Source organism: Trachinotus anak, unplaced genomic scaffold (genome assembly GCF_046630095.1).
Source record: "Trachinotus anak isolate AG129_WGS33_773 ecotype Australia unplaced genomic scaffold, CSIRO_AGI_Tana_v1 ptg000028l, whole genome shotgun sequence".
Lineage (NCBI taxonomy): Eukaryota > Metazoa > Chordata > Actinopteri > Carangiformes > Carangidae > Trachinotus > Trachinotus anak.
In genome coordinates, this window is record NW_027273879.1 from 6,980,077 (window position 1) to 6,996,122 (window position 16,046).

At 39.3% G+C, this 16,046-nt stretch overlaps 1 protein-coding gene and 1 long non-coding RNA gene across 2 annotated transcripts in view; one reads left to right on the plus strand and one right to left on the minus strand.

The window, feature by feature from the left end:
- LOC139611428 (potassium/sodium hyperpolarization-activated cyclic nucleotide-gated channel 1) overlaps positions 1-2,262 on the plus strand; it is a 65,202-nt gene extending 62,940 nt beyond the window's left edge. The window contains exon 8 of the mRNA XM_071466117.1: positions 1,009-2,262. Within this exon, the coding sequence (XP_071322218.1) occupies positions 1,009-2,123 (1,115 nt within the window). The 3' untranslated portion in view covers positions 2,124-2,262. The remainder of the gene's footprint in view (positions 1-1,008) is intronic.
- LOC139611250 (uncharacterized) overlaps positions 1-16,046 on the minus strand; it is a 115,640-nt gene that overhangs the window by 97,128 nt on the left and 2,466 nt on the right. The gene's annotated exons all lie outside the window — the stretch shown is intronic.

The window sequence follows — 16,046 nt, forward strand, 5'->3', positions numbered from 1 at the left end:
GCCATCTGTCAAGCCTTTACTATCACAGTTCATGACTTATGACAGGCAGGCAAAGACTGCCCAGGCCTGTGGGCTCAAAAGGCCCTTATAGTGCACAACTGAAACAAAACCAGTTTCTTTACTGTATTAAGGGAACAATTTATTATTATCATTATTATTTTTATTATTATATAATTTTACAGACAAATTCTTCAACAATTGACTTAAATAAATTCGAATCTCCAGAGAATTTCATGCAAATTTCAATGATAAAGATAATATTCAATTACATTCTGTGGTAAGATGTATGAAGTTTAGTTTTATTTAATATATATTTACATCAGTTTTGGTGAAGTAAAGTAGTATGTTAGGAATAGATCCTTGTGGCTTTGTTTTGTTGTTTTTATCTAACCTTGTTTAAAAACTATAAAAGGTTATTCCAAGTGTCCTTGTGATGTGTTTTAGCTGAGTTGTCATTGTGATTTCAATAGGATGTGACTTTAAATTTATTCTTAGAGCTTAGACTCTTTGTCTTTATTCTAAAAACTGTCCAGTAACGTGATGTGTGGGTACAACTCATCTGTATTCCTCTGTGTTTCATTGTCACCATCAGCACCTTCACAGTCTATGCTATCACGTCACTCTTTCAGTAATCTTTGTCTCCTTATGTGTCCTTCACTCCTCTGTATACCTCCCATAGTCATTACCATTCAATGTCCTTCACACTTTATATTAAATATGACAAAGCTTAGTGGACATGAAAAGATGCAGCTTGTAAGATTAAAAAAAAAAAAAAAAAAAAAAAAAGTTGAAATTAGTGAAGTGAATTTATGCATTTAGTGGAATCGAGAAGATAAATGTACTCTGTTGAAAGTTAGGTGTCTATAATGGGCTGAAGTCCTCCGCCTGAAATGTACAAGCTGCATCTTTATTATTACTGTCCTGAATCCTGTCCTTTTCCTGTGGTTTAGTGCAACCAAAGTTTGCCATGGCTGTATGTGCTCACCTCTCCTGACTGCATCCCAACAGGGAAGAAGAACTCTTTGCTGCTGCAGAAGTTCCAGAAGGATCTGAACGCCGGCGTTTTCAACACACAGGAGAACGAGATATTGAAGCAGATTATCCGTCAGGACAGGGAGATGGTGATGATGGTGGACCGCAAACAGTCAGTCACCGGGATGAACTCAACACCAATGTCAGGAAACTCCATCATTAACTCACCAGCCCAGCCACCCTTCTCCACTGCCTTCGGCAGCAATCAGCTCCAGCAGTCCTCTGTACCCCTGACCTACAGTGCTTCAGCTATTGCCAATGCCTCTGCTGCCCGCATGCTGCCAGCCGCTGCCGCTGCTGCTGCTGCAGCGCAGGGGGTTTACCCGGCTCCCAGTGTTTCCCATGGCAACCTGAATTCTTCCTCAACCAACCCACAGACCCCACTCCAGCAGCAGGGAGCAATCATGTCGCCCTGCTCCTTCACGGCTGCCATGTGTAGTCCGCCTGTGCAGACCCCTCTGGCTAGCCGGAGCTTCCAGTACGGCTCGCCCACAGCCTCCCAGCTGTCACTTATCCAGCAGCCCATTGCCCAACCATCTTTAGCCGCACAGCAACAGCTTGCTCAGCAGCCTGCTGTGTCAACTGCAGCTGGAACCTCTGCAACACAGCAGCAGCAGCAGCAGCAGCAGCCGTCACCTCAGCAGCAGCAGGTCCCCTCGCCTCAGCGGGGAGAAATGCACAAGAGCACACAGGCTCTTCAGTCAGGCAGCTTGAGTCGAGATGTCCGACACTTATCGGCCTCCCAACCGTCACTGCCACATGACACATCTCTGGGGCCCAGAGCGCACCCAACCTCAGGAGACTCTCTGGCCTCCATCGTGCCACCAACAGCGGCAGCGATCCAGGGAATGAGTCTGCAGAGTGGCATCCGCACCACGGTGCCACAGCGGGTCAATTTATTCCGGCAGATGTCGTCAGGAGCTTTGCCCCCGGTTCGCTCGGCCACGGCAGCAGCGGCGGCAGCGGCGGCAGCGGCAGCAGCATCATCATCCTCAGCCCAGCACAGGGAATCCCCCGGATCAAGGAGAGATTCTGTGCTGAGCAGTACAGAGACTGAGCAAGACAAAATGCGTTTTGCATCAAATTTATGATCCCATTTTTCCCTTTTCATTTTTTAAACTTAAATATCTTTCAATTCAATTTTAAAAATGGAGATACAGCAAAAGAGATAAAAATGAGGAACTTCAGCATTTTTGTTTCTCTCCAGTTTTCTTCTAAAATAACCCCATAGAAATCCTGTACATACAAGCCCTTGTATTATATTTTAGACACATTGTCTCCCTAAACTTAAGAATGTATATTATACAGACACATCTCTTTTTTCTTTTATGCCATATTAATCATACATTTTACATATATATATAAAAAACATCTGGATGGATGGATGTGTGAGAGAGTCAGCGTGTGGGTGTGTGCATGTGACCATGTGTGTAAAATCCAACTACAATATTTGGCAATGGCAATTTAAAAGCTGTAGTATAAACATGAGTCTTCCTTTCTGAGAAATATAAAAAATTATATACAATGTATGAATTTTTTTTTCTTTTTTCTTTTTTCTTTTTTCTTTTGCTTTCTGCTTTTTTTTAACTGGAATGCATTGTGGATTTTTTTTTTTTTTACTACTGAGGAAGAGGAAATTTATCTTCTCCTAAGCAGCTTTAGGCACCACTGTGGAATAAATGCAAGCAACTCTGACAAATAATCTCAAAAAGCACACACTCATAAAGTGAATCTCATACCACTTTCCTGAACCCTCATTTCAGAAACCAACACAAATACTGTATCAAAGTGTTATGTTACTCTCAACAACGACAATACAGTCTGCTGAGCCACTATACCCCACAATGGCTCACCTACCAATCACGACAGTGTTATGGGTCCAAAGGGAATAGATAATAGAAATGCTGCTTTCTTTGTTTATTTTCGAGGAGAATGGAGTTTGGAGAAAGATATGGATGGATGCTATTGTTTTCTATTTCTGATTTCAGATGGCTGAGATGTTACGTAATGTTGCTTAAAAATTCTGTGTATATTTATAATATTTATAAACTAAAGATTATCACCATTATGCAATAGACTGTGACATAAAGATTACCTATATGTGTGCTGTAAATAGTTTTGTAGATCTAGTATTTACAGATACTGTGTGGTGCATTCTCTATCATAACAATGTCTTACTTCTATCAGGAACCTGGATATCATCTATATGCGACAAAGGTTAAGTGACAAAATACATATGTTTCATAAGAGATAAACAAACCTTAATGCAATAGCAAGCACTACTTGATGCTGAGATATGCCTGATTGGAGGACATTTAAGACCCCTCCCCCCTGTATACTATTCCCTGTCCTAGTAAAGTTTTGATTTCACATCAAGTGAACATACAGTATATAATATTTACCTACAATTCAAACTCGTCCTATTGAAAACGAAGGTGTCTTTTCTATCGCCTCATTTCCCAAATCTGCTTAGGATCATTTTGAGAATGATTCTTTGGTTTATATTAAAGGTCAAACTCGTTAAGCCTGTTTAACGAAATGTGTTGTTTAAAGACAGAAATGAGGCTTATGTTTTGGATTCATCACGCCTTTTTTTTTTTTTTTTTTTAAAACCACAATTTAGATTTAGTGCTTGCTCATCTGCTTCTTTAGTAAAACTGTACTGTTTGCTGTCATATCACAATTGCTGTCGCTGAAGAGCCTGGCACAACATTTTCAACATGTGTTTTAGGTTAAAGATGTCAGGTATCCAGTTACTCAAGTGTAGGGGGACAATTTCACCTAGTTTTTCTTTTTTTTTGGTGCTGCATATAGGGGAAAAATGCTGGTTTGCATTAAGGTTTCTGTCTCATGTAAATCCACTATGTGGGCTTAGGCACTCTAAACTGGCCTGCACTGAAGTTGAGGCGGGGAAGGAAGGTCAAGCCAGACTACTGTGACTCTATAAAAACGGATAAAAGCTATTTTTGGCTATTTTAATCCTATAATAACTAAAGTATTTGATGACTGTACTAGAATAAGCCAGCCATTAAGGCTTACAGGTCATTTTCCTGTTGATTGTACCTTGTGCTCAAGACCTTCCTGTGGTCTTCTTATTCATGTGTTCAACTCTCAGTCACGCGGAGTCACAGTTTTCATGGCACCAAATATCCCATCGGTTCAGAGCGACTAAGCCCCCGGAGACACTGTTTTAAAAAGATTACAAGTCTTCGCTACAGATTGTGTCGATAGTGTACCAATACAGTCAACCCACCAATGTCATGAAAGCATGCACTGTCACAAATACTTAAAAAGATAAATATCTCAGAAATGTTGACGTTAAATGTAATGTTAGATTATGTTTTGTTCATTGTCTGTCTGCCTAGACGTTATCTGTGTGTGAACAGAAGCATTGACTTTTCACATGGACATTCTTAAGTATTTGTGCCTAAACTATAGCCATGTTCCATCCTTTGTTAAAGAGTGTGAGCTCGGTGCGTGCTGGGGAGGAGGGCGGGGGAGGGCGGGGGGAGTTAGTTGTTGGGGGGGGGGGCACTTCTGCACACAACTGCGCATTCATTCTTACTATACTCTATGTGTTTTGTGTCTCAGTGTTTTTAGAAGGGAAGGGAGTTAAGCAATGATGATGGCCAAATGTCTCAGTTTATCCAATTGGTATCTTTACTTACAATGTGAACTTCTAGAGGCAGGTTTTTTTCTAACATTCTCAGTCAAAGCTGTTTAGAGTATTTAATGGAGAAGTCATGTACAGTTTAAAAGAAAAGTGCAATCTTTAGACTTGCAGTAAATATCACACTCGATGAGACATTGTATAAAATTTGGAGAACCTTTATACCTTTCTTTGTAGCTAACCACTGATGTTTGGGTTGAATATTGATGTGTGGAAGGAAACTGGCCAAAGCAAAACATTCTAAGTCATTGTCTTTGTTTTCAATTGCACTTTCTGATTTACTAATAATAATTTTTTTTAAAAACGTACAGATTCTTTCATTTAGCTTAGATGTTGAGTGAGTTAGAAAGGGAGCAATATCCCAGAGAGTTTGTGCTGCCCTGATCCTGAAAGAGGTTTTAATGAGGGGAGGGGGGAGATGTTCTATTTACAACAGAGAGCGCTTAAATCGTGAATATGCCATAGTGTATAGGAACTAGTACACAGTCGAGATGGACAGCAGCACTGTTGGTTTGTGCTGTTTTTGATACTTGCCTTTGGAGGGAGAGCTTCCCAACTATGTGCTTTTTTCACAATACCAATCACAACTAACATACTGGAATGGGCATTAATGGTGATGTAAAACACAAACTAATGAGCTTACATATTAGCAGTATAGAGACTCTCAACAAACCAGCACATATATTTGTATATTTCTTTTTGTTTGTTTTGTTGGTTTGAGGAATTAAGAGATGCAAAAAGAACTGAGAATAATGCCCAGAGAGAACAAACCAAATGTTGATTTGGTTCTGATGACCACAGGTTTCATATGTTTACTGATGATGTGCGCAGTGGAGAAGGAGGCGGAGGCTACAACCAGCTGCTCTGTCCCCTTAAACCCTGCACACATGGTCATTGTTCTGCTCATTCATGTAATCCAAGGCTTTGAGAAAACGAACTATTAGTTGGTTACTTGATACAGATGAAAGAAAGATAAATGTAAACTTTCTTACAACAATATGCAGACAAACAGTGTTTGTCAAAAAATTTTTTTTTTTTTTGTTTATTTTGTTTGTAAATAATAAACCTTTAAAATATAGAAAATAAACGACATATTGTCATTTAAAAAGCAAGTGTGTGTCGTTCTGTTGTCGACCAGTGTGTGTTTTGACGGAGCTCTTACTCATTTGCGGTTTGACCGAGGGAGAAAATGGAGGAATGATATCAGAGATGAGGCAGTGATGGAGAGGGTCAGAGAGTATTCAAGAATAGGTTCTGTCAGCAGTTACGGGCGAGGTGAGGAATCCGTCTCAGCAGCCAGCGGGGATTTCCATTCATTACCTACAAATCCAGCTATCAGTCATAAAGTCATCTCACAAAAGACACGTCTCCCTATGGCCATGCACTCACATACTGCAGTTACTAACTGCTAATGTGTTGCTTTTTTATAATAAAACTTAAAGCTACATTCATTTTTTTGTTGCATGTGCAACACAAATTAATCAACATTCTGATAATTGAATAGTTGTTTTTTTTAACCAAAAATGACAAACATTTGATGTTTTCTACTTCTCAAATATTTGTATTTGACTGTTTTCTTTGTCATATATGTTAGTAAACTAAATACTTTTCTATTTTCTGCTGTTAGGACCAAAAAAAACAAAAGAAAATAATCTTTGGATTAATCAATAATGTAAATAATCATCATTTGCATCCCTAACATCCCAGCACTATAACATTTATAAACACATTTGACAGTGAACTCACTCGCTTTTGATGGAAATCTGGCAGGATAAAGTCTGAGTGCTTTACGCTACCGGGCTGTCTGTTTTCTCCCTGCCAGTTCCAAACAGAACACAAGCACAGCTCAAATTGCAGGGGTGGTTTGCGGTCACCTTGTAAAAGCCAGGTTCACAGGGGCTATGCGAGCGTGACGCATGCTTCAGCTGATCTGCAGCTCCATTATCAGAGGAACACCGCCCTCGATTAGGCAGCTATGTTTCAATACATGTGAGTAATTGTACTCAGTGTTTGTGAGATATGACTGAAGATATGACAACCGAAGTTCGTCTACAGAGCCATTATCACAGGAGCATCTTCACCTGCCACATGATGACAGAGCCATTGCATTCACAGTGACGTAATATCAATTCTTATGAAAATATATATAAAATGATATAAGACAATATACTGTGTCGAGATTGGAAAGAAGTGAATATGTGCTCTATGCAAAATCTCAGTACTTTATATACAAGTAATAACAGGCAAATTACATCATTTTACAAAATAATTTCAACTCAATAATTTCCACTGACTAGTTTTTCTTGGAACTTGCAACTTCCTCAAATGGTCTTCTTCTGCAACTGGATTTTTCTTAGTTTGTCATGTATTTGACTCAGTTGTCTGAAGTGTCTCAAACTACTCAACAAAGTGGATGATCTGGTGATGATGTGATTGAAAGCTCTGGAAAAAGCCTATAAAGTAGTTAAGATTATTTTGTCAAACCACTGTTTCCAAGGTTCATATATGCACTGAAACTACTTGTGTGTGTTTTTTTAATGCAGCAGCACAGTATCTACTGTGGAATAAAGGATGTCTTTCTAAAACTGTGTTACTGTCCTCTGAGTCACAGAGTGATTAAGAACAAGGCACATCCATTCATCTCCCATGCAGCTGGTAAAATTGTTCAATTTTTGTGTAATTACACAGATAGCCAGGTTTAATGGGTGAATGAAGCCTGAATGGCCTGACCCAGAGTCTTTCTAGTGCTGTCCTACCAGAACTAGCTTTTGTGTCATGGACATGTTTTACACAGTATCCTCAAACAAAACTTTACTTTTGTTCCTGTGTACATTTAAGACTTTTATTTAGAGTACAAGGCAATCAAAGAGAAGATTTTTCTTTGAGTAATCTAAATTAACTTTTTTGGATTAGGTTTCCCTTTGGCTGCTGTCCAGTACACTCAGCAGTGCATATGTGGGCCTTGGTATATCTCAGACTACTGTTTCATATGATAAATTCTCCTTACAATTTGCCCCCTGTTATTTCTGCAGCTATCTTCTTATTTGAACCCTGAGAATGGTATGTAAATAAAACATGTATATAACATCACAATGCTCGGTCCTGCCTGGACCCTACAATTGGCTGTTGAGTCCACATGGGACAAGAGTGGGAATTTTCAAACACCTTCAATTTACAGTATGCTGGGTTTAGAAGCCCAACTTAGATGTTTCTGGATCCCACTGGGTGCAGTTTGAATATTTAATCACACTCATCTGCCTGCCAATGACAGTGCACTTCAGTGCACAAGTGTAAAAAGCTCATGTTATTATTGCGGTCTCTATGAATATGCAACAAATATACTGTGAAGCTACCAGAGAATCAGTGGCAGATTGGCGTATATAACCATGAGCGCATATTAACCCATTGAAACCGACTTGAACCAGAAAACATATCAAAAGTCATTTTGGAAATCGCAGGAAAAGACAAATTCATAACTTACATTCTTGACTCAAATCATAATTTTTTTACTTTTTTCTACTGTAACAGCAATGCAGTGTTTGAGTCTTCAAAGACATGGTTACAGTGCAAACTGGAGCGACTAGACTACGTCGCTGCAAGCATGACATGAAGAAATATAAGCTATAATACAGCCATGCTACAGCTAACTCATCTCCATGGCAACATTATACTTCCTGTTTACATCAGCCAAAGCATAATGAGAACCCTGGTGTGGATATTTCAAAAGACACTGCACACTCCCTGGGAACTTTATTGGGTACAACTATACAATCTAATGCAATCCAACGCTACAGCTTTGCCACATATTCTAGCTTTATGAAGAGGCCTCAAGTGAAGTGTATGCTTATTGTTCTGGTCATCAATGATGGAAATGTCTTTTTATTTAAAAAAAAAAACAAAAAACTAAGAACTTGGCATTATTACAAGCTGGTTCTTACCTCTAATAAAGAGACAACTGTCAAAGTGATTATTTGGCTAATTTCTGTCCACATCATTACCCAAGACTTAAAAAAAAAAAAAAGATGACTCTAATATGTGATATATGGTACGAAAATGTTTTGTGTTTATTTCAGGTGATGAAAAAAAAAAAGCTGCCAATAGTCAGAGCAATATAAGCGACTACTTTCACTCAGGTGATAGTTTATACATTAAAGTTTGGTTCTTTATGGAACCATCAGGCTACCATGAGTTTATGGCTCGTTCAGGTCCTTTCAGGGAAGCTGGGATGTCAAACAAGGTTGCCATGAATACATAAGTAAAGGAGGTCTAACTCCCAGGTTGCAGCTGTCAACACTGCTAAAATAAAAAGTCCCTCATCCCCACATTTCTTAGTCTGTCACTCCCTTTCATTCATACTAGTTAGGGCTTTGTCCACTCTTCCAGGCCTGCATGTCTATGGTTAGGATTAGTGGGTGTTATCTCCTTTGAAATAAGACTAAAATAAGGTTACAGGCTTAGGCTTGACCCTCACTGATCCGCAGTAACTCAAGGTTATCAAATGTGTTTGAGAGAAACCAAAGGCATTATGTTATGTCTCTTAAAAGTGACCTTCACTTGGACATGACAGGTTTTACTTTATCCAGAAATGTGTCATTTAGTTATTATTACAAGATCTATGTGATATAATGATATATTGACCAAAATATGTACTATATTTACTGATTGTGTTTACTTGCTACCTGAATTGACTGTTTGTTGAAATATACTCACTCAGGAAGAGTTTGAGGTCCTTGCATAATACCCATCTGTGTTGCAGTTCTGTAATAATAGTTTCAGTATTACATTGACAGAACATGCACCTTGACCTTGGTATGACCATGAAATCATGTGTGACCTCCAGTTACATTTGCTTGTCCTTTAGAATGATGTTATCCTATAGATTCAATTTATTTAAGAGTTGCATATTAGACTGTTTTATCTGACCTGCAGCTCGGGTCGACAATCATGTTACAGTTAAATTATACCAAGGACAGTACAGTGCATTACGCTGTAAGGTAAAGACCACACAAGTGAGTGGTAAAGCATTTCAGTCATGCTGTTAGTTTGGAATGAATGACACGCTGTAGAGTTCTCCTGAATAGTAATGGATCCGAAATTTAATTTCTTTCCCATTCAGATATATTCTAATGAATCTGAGGCACAAGTGGTCATAAATTATGACTTACCATTCATCAAGAGCTTAATGAGCTACACTGCTTACCCCATCACCCCAAGTACCTTAATGGGTTTGATGACATCTCAGTGTTTAAATTCACTGCTGGGTTCTAGGACACCATATTTTCTCAGATTCAGAAAAAAAATCTTTCAGAACGCATGACTTGCTTGCCAGAAATAAATAGTTTTATCATGCCATAACAAGCCTTGCAATTCCAGAAGTAGAGGACTATAACTCACATACAGCAGTAGCAGCTGTTGTAATCATTGCTGTAAGTGACACAGTTGTTGTGAATGTGTTGCTTTGACTTTGCTGATGATTAACATAATGCTCCAAACACTGATGCTCTGTTTTGTTTTTTTTTATCCCTGTCTGAAACATGCAATTAATTACTGCTTGTACATCAGCGCTGTTTACAAAAAGGTAGCCCCCTCAGTTTGTGTCCTGTTTGTCCCTGGGATCGAATTTCATCACGCCAGTCGACTCAATGTCAGCCTAACATCCTTCCCTCCGTCGCATTTCATTTTCAACAATCACCTCAAGACATCTGAGACATTAGGAAGTGAGCCACCGTCCTCAGGTGCTCGAGTAAGGTCACACCCACCATAGACAGTAATCCACGAGGCAATTTTTACAGGTTCTGATTTGAAATGAGTTATATTTATGTGTCTTTGCTTTTCAACAACAGCCCAGAGACTGATTGGGGACTTGTTTAAGCAGGGTCACCTAATTTTCTGTGTGTCCCATAATGCCCTTCTTTCTTTCACATCGGATATTTCCCCACTGTCCTGGGTCAGACTCGTTCACCTCAGCCCATGTGTGCACAGTGAATTCAGACAGTATTCAGACCCCTTCACTTTTTTCCCCCATTTCAGTTATGTTGCCGTATACTAAAATTGTTCAAATTCATTCTTTCCCTCATCAGTCTTCACTCAATACCCCATAATGACAAAGCAAAAATTGAATTTTGGAGAATATTTGCAAATTTATGAAATAGGAGGAACTGAATACTTTCTGAATGTGTGTGTGTTTACTAAGTATCTGTGCAAGCACTGATGAGACACACAATGTCCTGGATTGAAGGGAGAGAGCTTGCTGGGAGCCAAACACAGGTCTCTGATTAGAATGCATGAGCTGCCCTGCTGCTGTTTGGCCTCTTCCACTGCTGCTTTGTCTCTGTCTGTGTCTGCCCACCCAATTTGTCTACAGATCACACACACACACACACACACACACACACACACACACACACACACACACACACACACACACACACACACACACACACACACACACACACACACACACACACGGCCTGTTTTGTGCTTTGTTTCTTTTGTCCTTTGCTCCCTGGTGCAAATGTCAGTAAGAGGTAATGCAGATAAAACATGAAATTACTTGCATAATTAGTGTGTGTATATGCAAAAAAAATACACCTAAAAATGTGTATTATCTTTCCCACTTTACAGTGATAGTGAACCTCTCGATAACATGTTTTGTGTATGAGGTGCTCCTTGTCTGTAGCTTTATAAATAAAACTTGAATCACTAGGTCATCATAATTGCTGTGTCAAGTTTTGAGTATTGGCTTTAAAGTGTTTTATAAGGTCACCATGACCTTGACCTTTGACCACCAAAATCGAATCAGTTTGTCCTTGAGTTCAAGTGAATGTTTGTGCCAAATTTGAAGAAGTTCTTTCAAGGCATTACAGAGATATTACGTTAACACGGCCAAAACCGTGTTTTGTGAGGTCACCACGACCTTGACCTTTGACCACCAAAATCTATTGAGTTCATCCTTGAGACCAAGTGAATTTTTCTAAACTAGCAATATGTCCATAAACTGTGATATCAATACATATAATGCTGAAACAGGATATACAACACTATGATGGGATATACAACACCACCGGTGGAGTGTTCAGTAAATAAGGTTTGTTTTAACAAGAAACTCACAACAAGACAAGCTTTACACAGTCTTGTCTACAAAGAGTACTGGGCTAGATTTACGTAGGGCTGAGTCATATCCATATACTAATGGGTGGCAAAAGGTCAGAGGTCACTAAACATTGCAGTGAAAATGGAGTCACGCATCTCCTTCAAAGAGGACACAGCTGGAGTGCTGCCTCTGTGATCTGAGCTCAATATTGAAGTCTGTAACAACAGAAAAGTCGATCAAGATTAGCTCTGTGAGGTCTCTGCCCTTAGCGGGAGGCTGTTTTCAGTATGGGACATTGAAATTGTTGCAGCTGCATCATATTCGTTGCAGTCACACAGAAATGAAAATTTGGAAAGTGTTGCTTTCAATGTGTTGGTTATAGAAAAGTGAAGTCACATGAATGTAAACATATGGAAACATGTCATCGTCACACTGCTGCCTAAAGGCTGTTTAACATAGACTGTGATTTTTAAGGTGATCTATTTGCATGTCGTTTAAAAACATTTGACAAAATATAACAATACACATACAAGGTAAAAGTGTGCTTTGCCGAAATCCATGTTTATCTCATTTTCTTCAAGTTCATCTACTTCTTGTTTTCGCCTGCAATTAAACATGTTCAATTCATAACAACAATCGACCTCTCACATGGCACTTAGACACTGGCACTTTGCACCCACTCAAATGTGAAAACATGTTCTTATAAATAGACGCTTGCAGTGCACAAATGGTGCACAGGTGCAGGCACCAGGTCTATAGCCTCTGATGACAAGCAGTTTTGCTGTATAGGCTACATGATTAAACTCTGTTGGTTTTCCACAGCCTCCGCCTCGATACTCTGAATTTATGACTGCAGACTGTGATCATGTAAGCGGTCAAGGCTACAGAGCGTTCTGACGGTGGTAGTGGCCCAACCTCTCCCCTCCACTGACACATCTTCTTCCCATAACAGACATGGCTGATATCAGAGTGGCTCTTCTCAAAATCAGGGCTTGAATCTCAAAGATGTATCTGGTGCTTTTGTAGTGCTAAACTTTACTGTAATGAGGCTTTATGTCACCATAGATTTTAATGTGATAATATCGCCATCAAGTTTTTTTTTTACATTCCCTAGCCATGTAGTTCTGACACACTAAAACAAGCCTAAGAGATCTGTCAGTTCCTAAATTTAGGCTCTGACATTTTTATCCATTAAAATGGACAAATCAATTTATCTAAATCCCAAAAAAAAGAAAATCCTGTTTTTATGTACATTTTCAATTTGCACATAAAAAATCTGGAAATGCAGAAAATAAAACACTGTCACTAAAAGGTTTCAGAGCAGATCTGTGTGGATCAACGAGGAGACTCTAACACTCCTCAAATTAAACCAAAATGCCAGATTTACATCGTGTTTACTACACTGCTTTCCATCATTTGAGGTTTGACTGGCGCTCTTTTAATTATGTAATCTCGATGTTCTCTTCTGCAGTAGTTTAATGTCACCTGACTAGAGAATTGGCACCACCAACTGTTTATCTCAATGAACCAACTCATACTATTTGTATAGCAGCAGTAGATGGAAAATTGCATTCATTTGCTTTTTTTTTTTTTTGCTAATTTTCTGGATGTTTGGTTAAAATTTGTGCAACATTTAGATGAAAACTTGACTTATGTACAGCAATGACATGAAACAAAATAAAAGAAAATATACAGTAACCAGTTAATGATTGGTAATTAATTGATTGGTAAACCATTGGTAAACCATTGATTGAACAACTGATCCTTTCATCTCCGTAACATGAACTCTTGTACCAATCAGACTGCATGTCGCAGCCTCTCTTTCCTCCCACAGGGATCAAACTGAAGACACTTCCTCTGTCTTTTTTTTTTTTTTTTGCTTGCGTGTGGTACCCAGATGTGCTGTGAGTCATTTTAACCTTTCCCAAGCACCTTGCCTTCACATAGCATTTAACCTCAAATATGACTGCTGGACGTCTCCGCTGACCTCACGGTAGAGGTCGGAGGCTTCTCGTTATCTTGTAACTCACACACACTCTTCCTCTCACACACACACACACATATTCTGTTTCTCCCACCGCAAACACTCCCTATCTCCTGTATTAGCAAGGGCTGAATACTGATTATCAGCAAAAACGTTTTGAGATGACGGGGGGGGGGGGGGGGGGGGGGCACAAAGCACAAAGAAATGAAAGATAAACTAAGCTGCATGAGATGGACATGAGGCAAAATTAAATGTGAAGATTATTACATCAGCCACCTCGGCTCTTTATCCACCAGCCCTTCATGTTGCTGATGCTGCCTTGCCTCCACCACTCAAACACCTATTGATGAACTGTCAGCAGCTGCTGTTCGTCATCTCCTTCATGGAACACATCTTTCCATCAATTACACCTAAAGGACTTTTCTGCTCTGAAGCCCGTTCCTGCATCTTTATTCTGCTCTCGTCCTCCCTGCAGCCCCAAAATCTGCTGTCAACACAGAGTCAGATGGAGGAAATAACGGCCTGTGTCTGCAGAGACGAGTCTATTGATGTCTGGTCTGCCAGTCCATAACAAACTACATCAACTTCTTTTTTTTTTTGTATTCAGAAAATCAGAGACCAAATAATATGACAATCTCAATTTGGGACTAGTTGAATGAAAATATATTTTTTAAAATATTTTTATCAGTAGAATCTATTACTTTGCACTCCTATACACTACAACATATACAACTAGATTAAAATTCCCCCAACATCATCACAATATAAAGTCTATCAGTACATACCCGGAGGGGGACTAAAATGATTAGACAGGCACAGAGCACCACAGGTTTGTCTCAATCCAATTGAGCCTCACAATCTAAGGATAACAGCTGCACAAACTACTGACTAACTGCAGGGAGAAGGATATCAGATCAAGTGTGGGATGTTATTAAATTCAAGGAAAAAGTTGATTTTGTGACCTTTCCAATAATCATTTATCTTCATTTGCATGCACAAATGTGATTTAGAAATCATCTCCTCTCTGGTTTTGACAAGGATTAATTTGTCACTGTGGGTAAACACAACAAATGTCAATATTATCCAAAGAATCTTGACTTGTGCTACATTTAACATGAGATCAAATGCATGACACACACACACAGCTGTGGATGAATGCGTCGTCCCGCGAGAAGCTCCATATCTTCAGTGTCTCATCTGAATCCATCTCTGTGACTGACTGGCTTTGATCCCGCACACAATGCAGCAGGGGTCCTCTTCACGGGTCCCGATCAGCAGATTATCTTATAACGGCATCAAGGACAACATACAATATCTCTTTACCAGACCCACTCCTCTGCTCTCCAACATTAATCTGTCTGAACAAGCCAAGATTAATACTTTCCCAGAAATACCAGCCTACAATATGAACAAGTCATAGGGCAAAGGGAAACCTGACATCCTCTCACTGATCCACCTCAGGTCAAGGTCTCGCATATGACAGATAGTGTTGACAAATGTACTGCGCTGAGCCTGAATCAGCTGTACATTGGACTAAGCCACAGGATTTCATATCAAACAAAACACAATTTTGCAAAGAGGTAAGTAGGGTAGTAATTACTGACCACCTAACAACCCGTCCCTACACGATCCACTCTGACACTGTCATACTGCACCTACCAGACTAAGAACATGTGGTGCAACAGACTTCAAGGTCCCTGACACTGTTGTGATGTGACACTCAACGCTCACCACTCCCTCCATCTACAACGTCAGTAATTTTGTCATGTAATGAGGTTCCACTTAACTGTGGAGAGGATATGTGTAATAATTAATTTCTGGACTCCCCATTAGAATGATGGAGCACCACACACAAAGAAGGTTACTGACAATTTAAAAAGATGAATGGTCATTCTGGTTAGATTGAAAAAGTCGTAATTTATGCTGAGTGGATTATCTGGGATGATGTATATTAGAGAGTGCTTACGCTTGCGTCGCAAACTAAATTAGTAAATAAGATCACATGTGCACACACGTACACAATAATTAATTCCCTCATCTCATGGCATGAGCGATGTGTGTAAAAACAGCATTGCATGGTATTTAACATAATAATAATAATTAATGAGTTTAAGTAATCTGAGTTTGAAGTATCATAGCAGGAAAGCTGCAGTGCTGGTTTCCATTTTTAAACTGTAGTAACAGCAATTTATCAGTGTCAGAAAATATCTTAGAGTAACCCCCCAGATCCTTTAGAACATTTTCTAAGTGCAATAATTTGTTTCTGT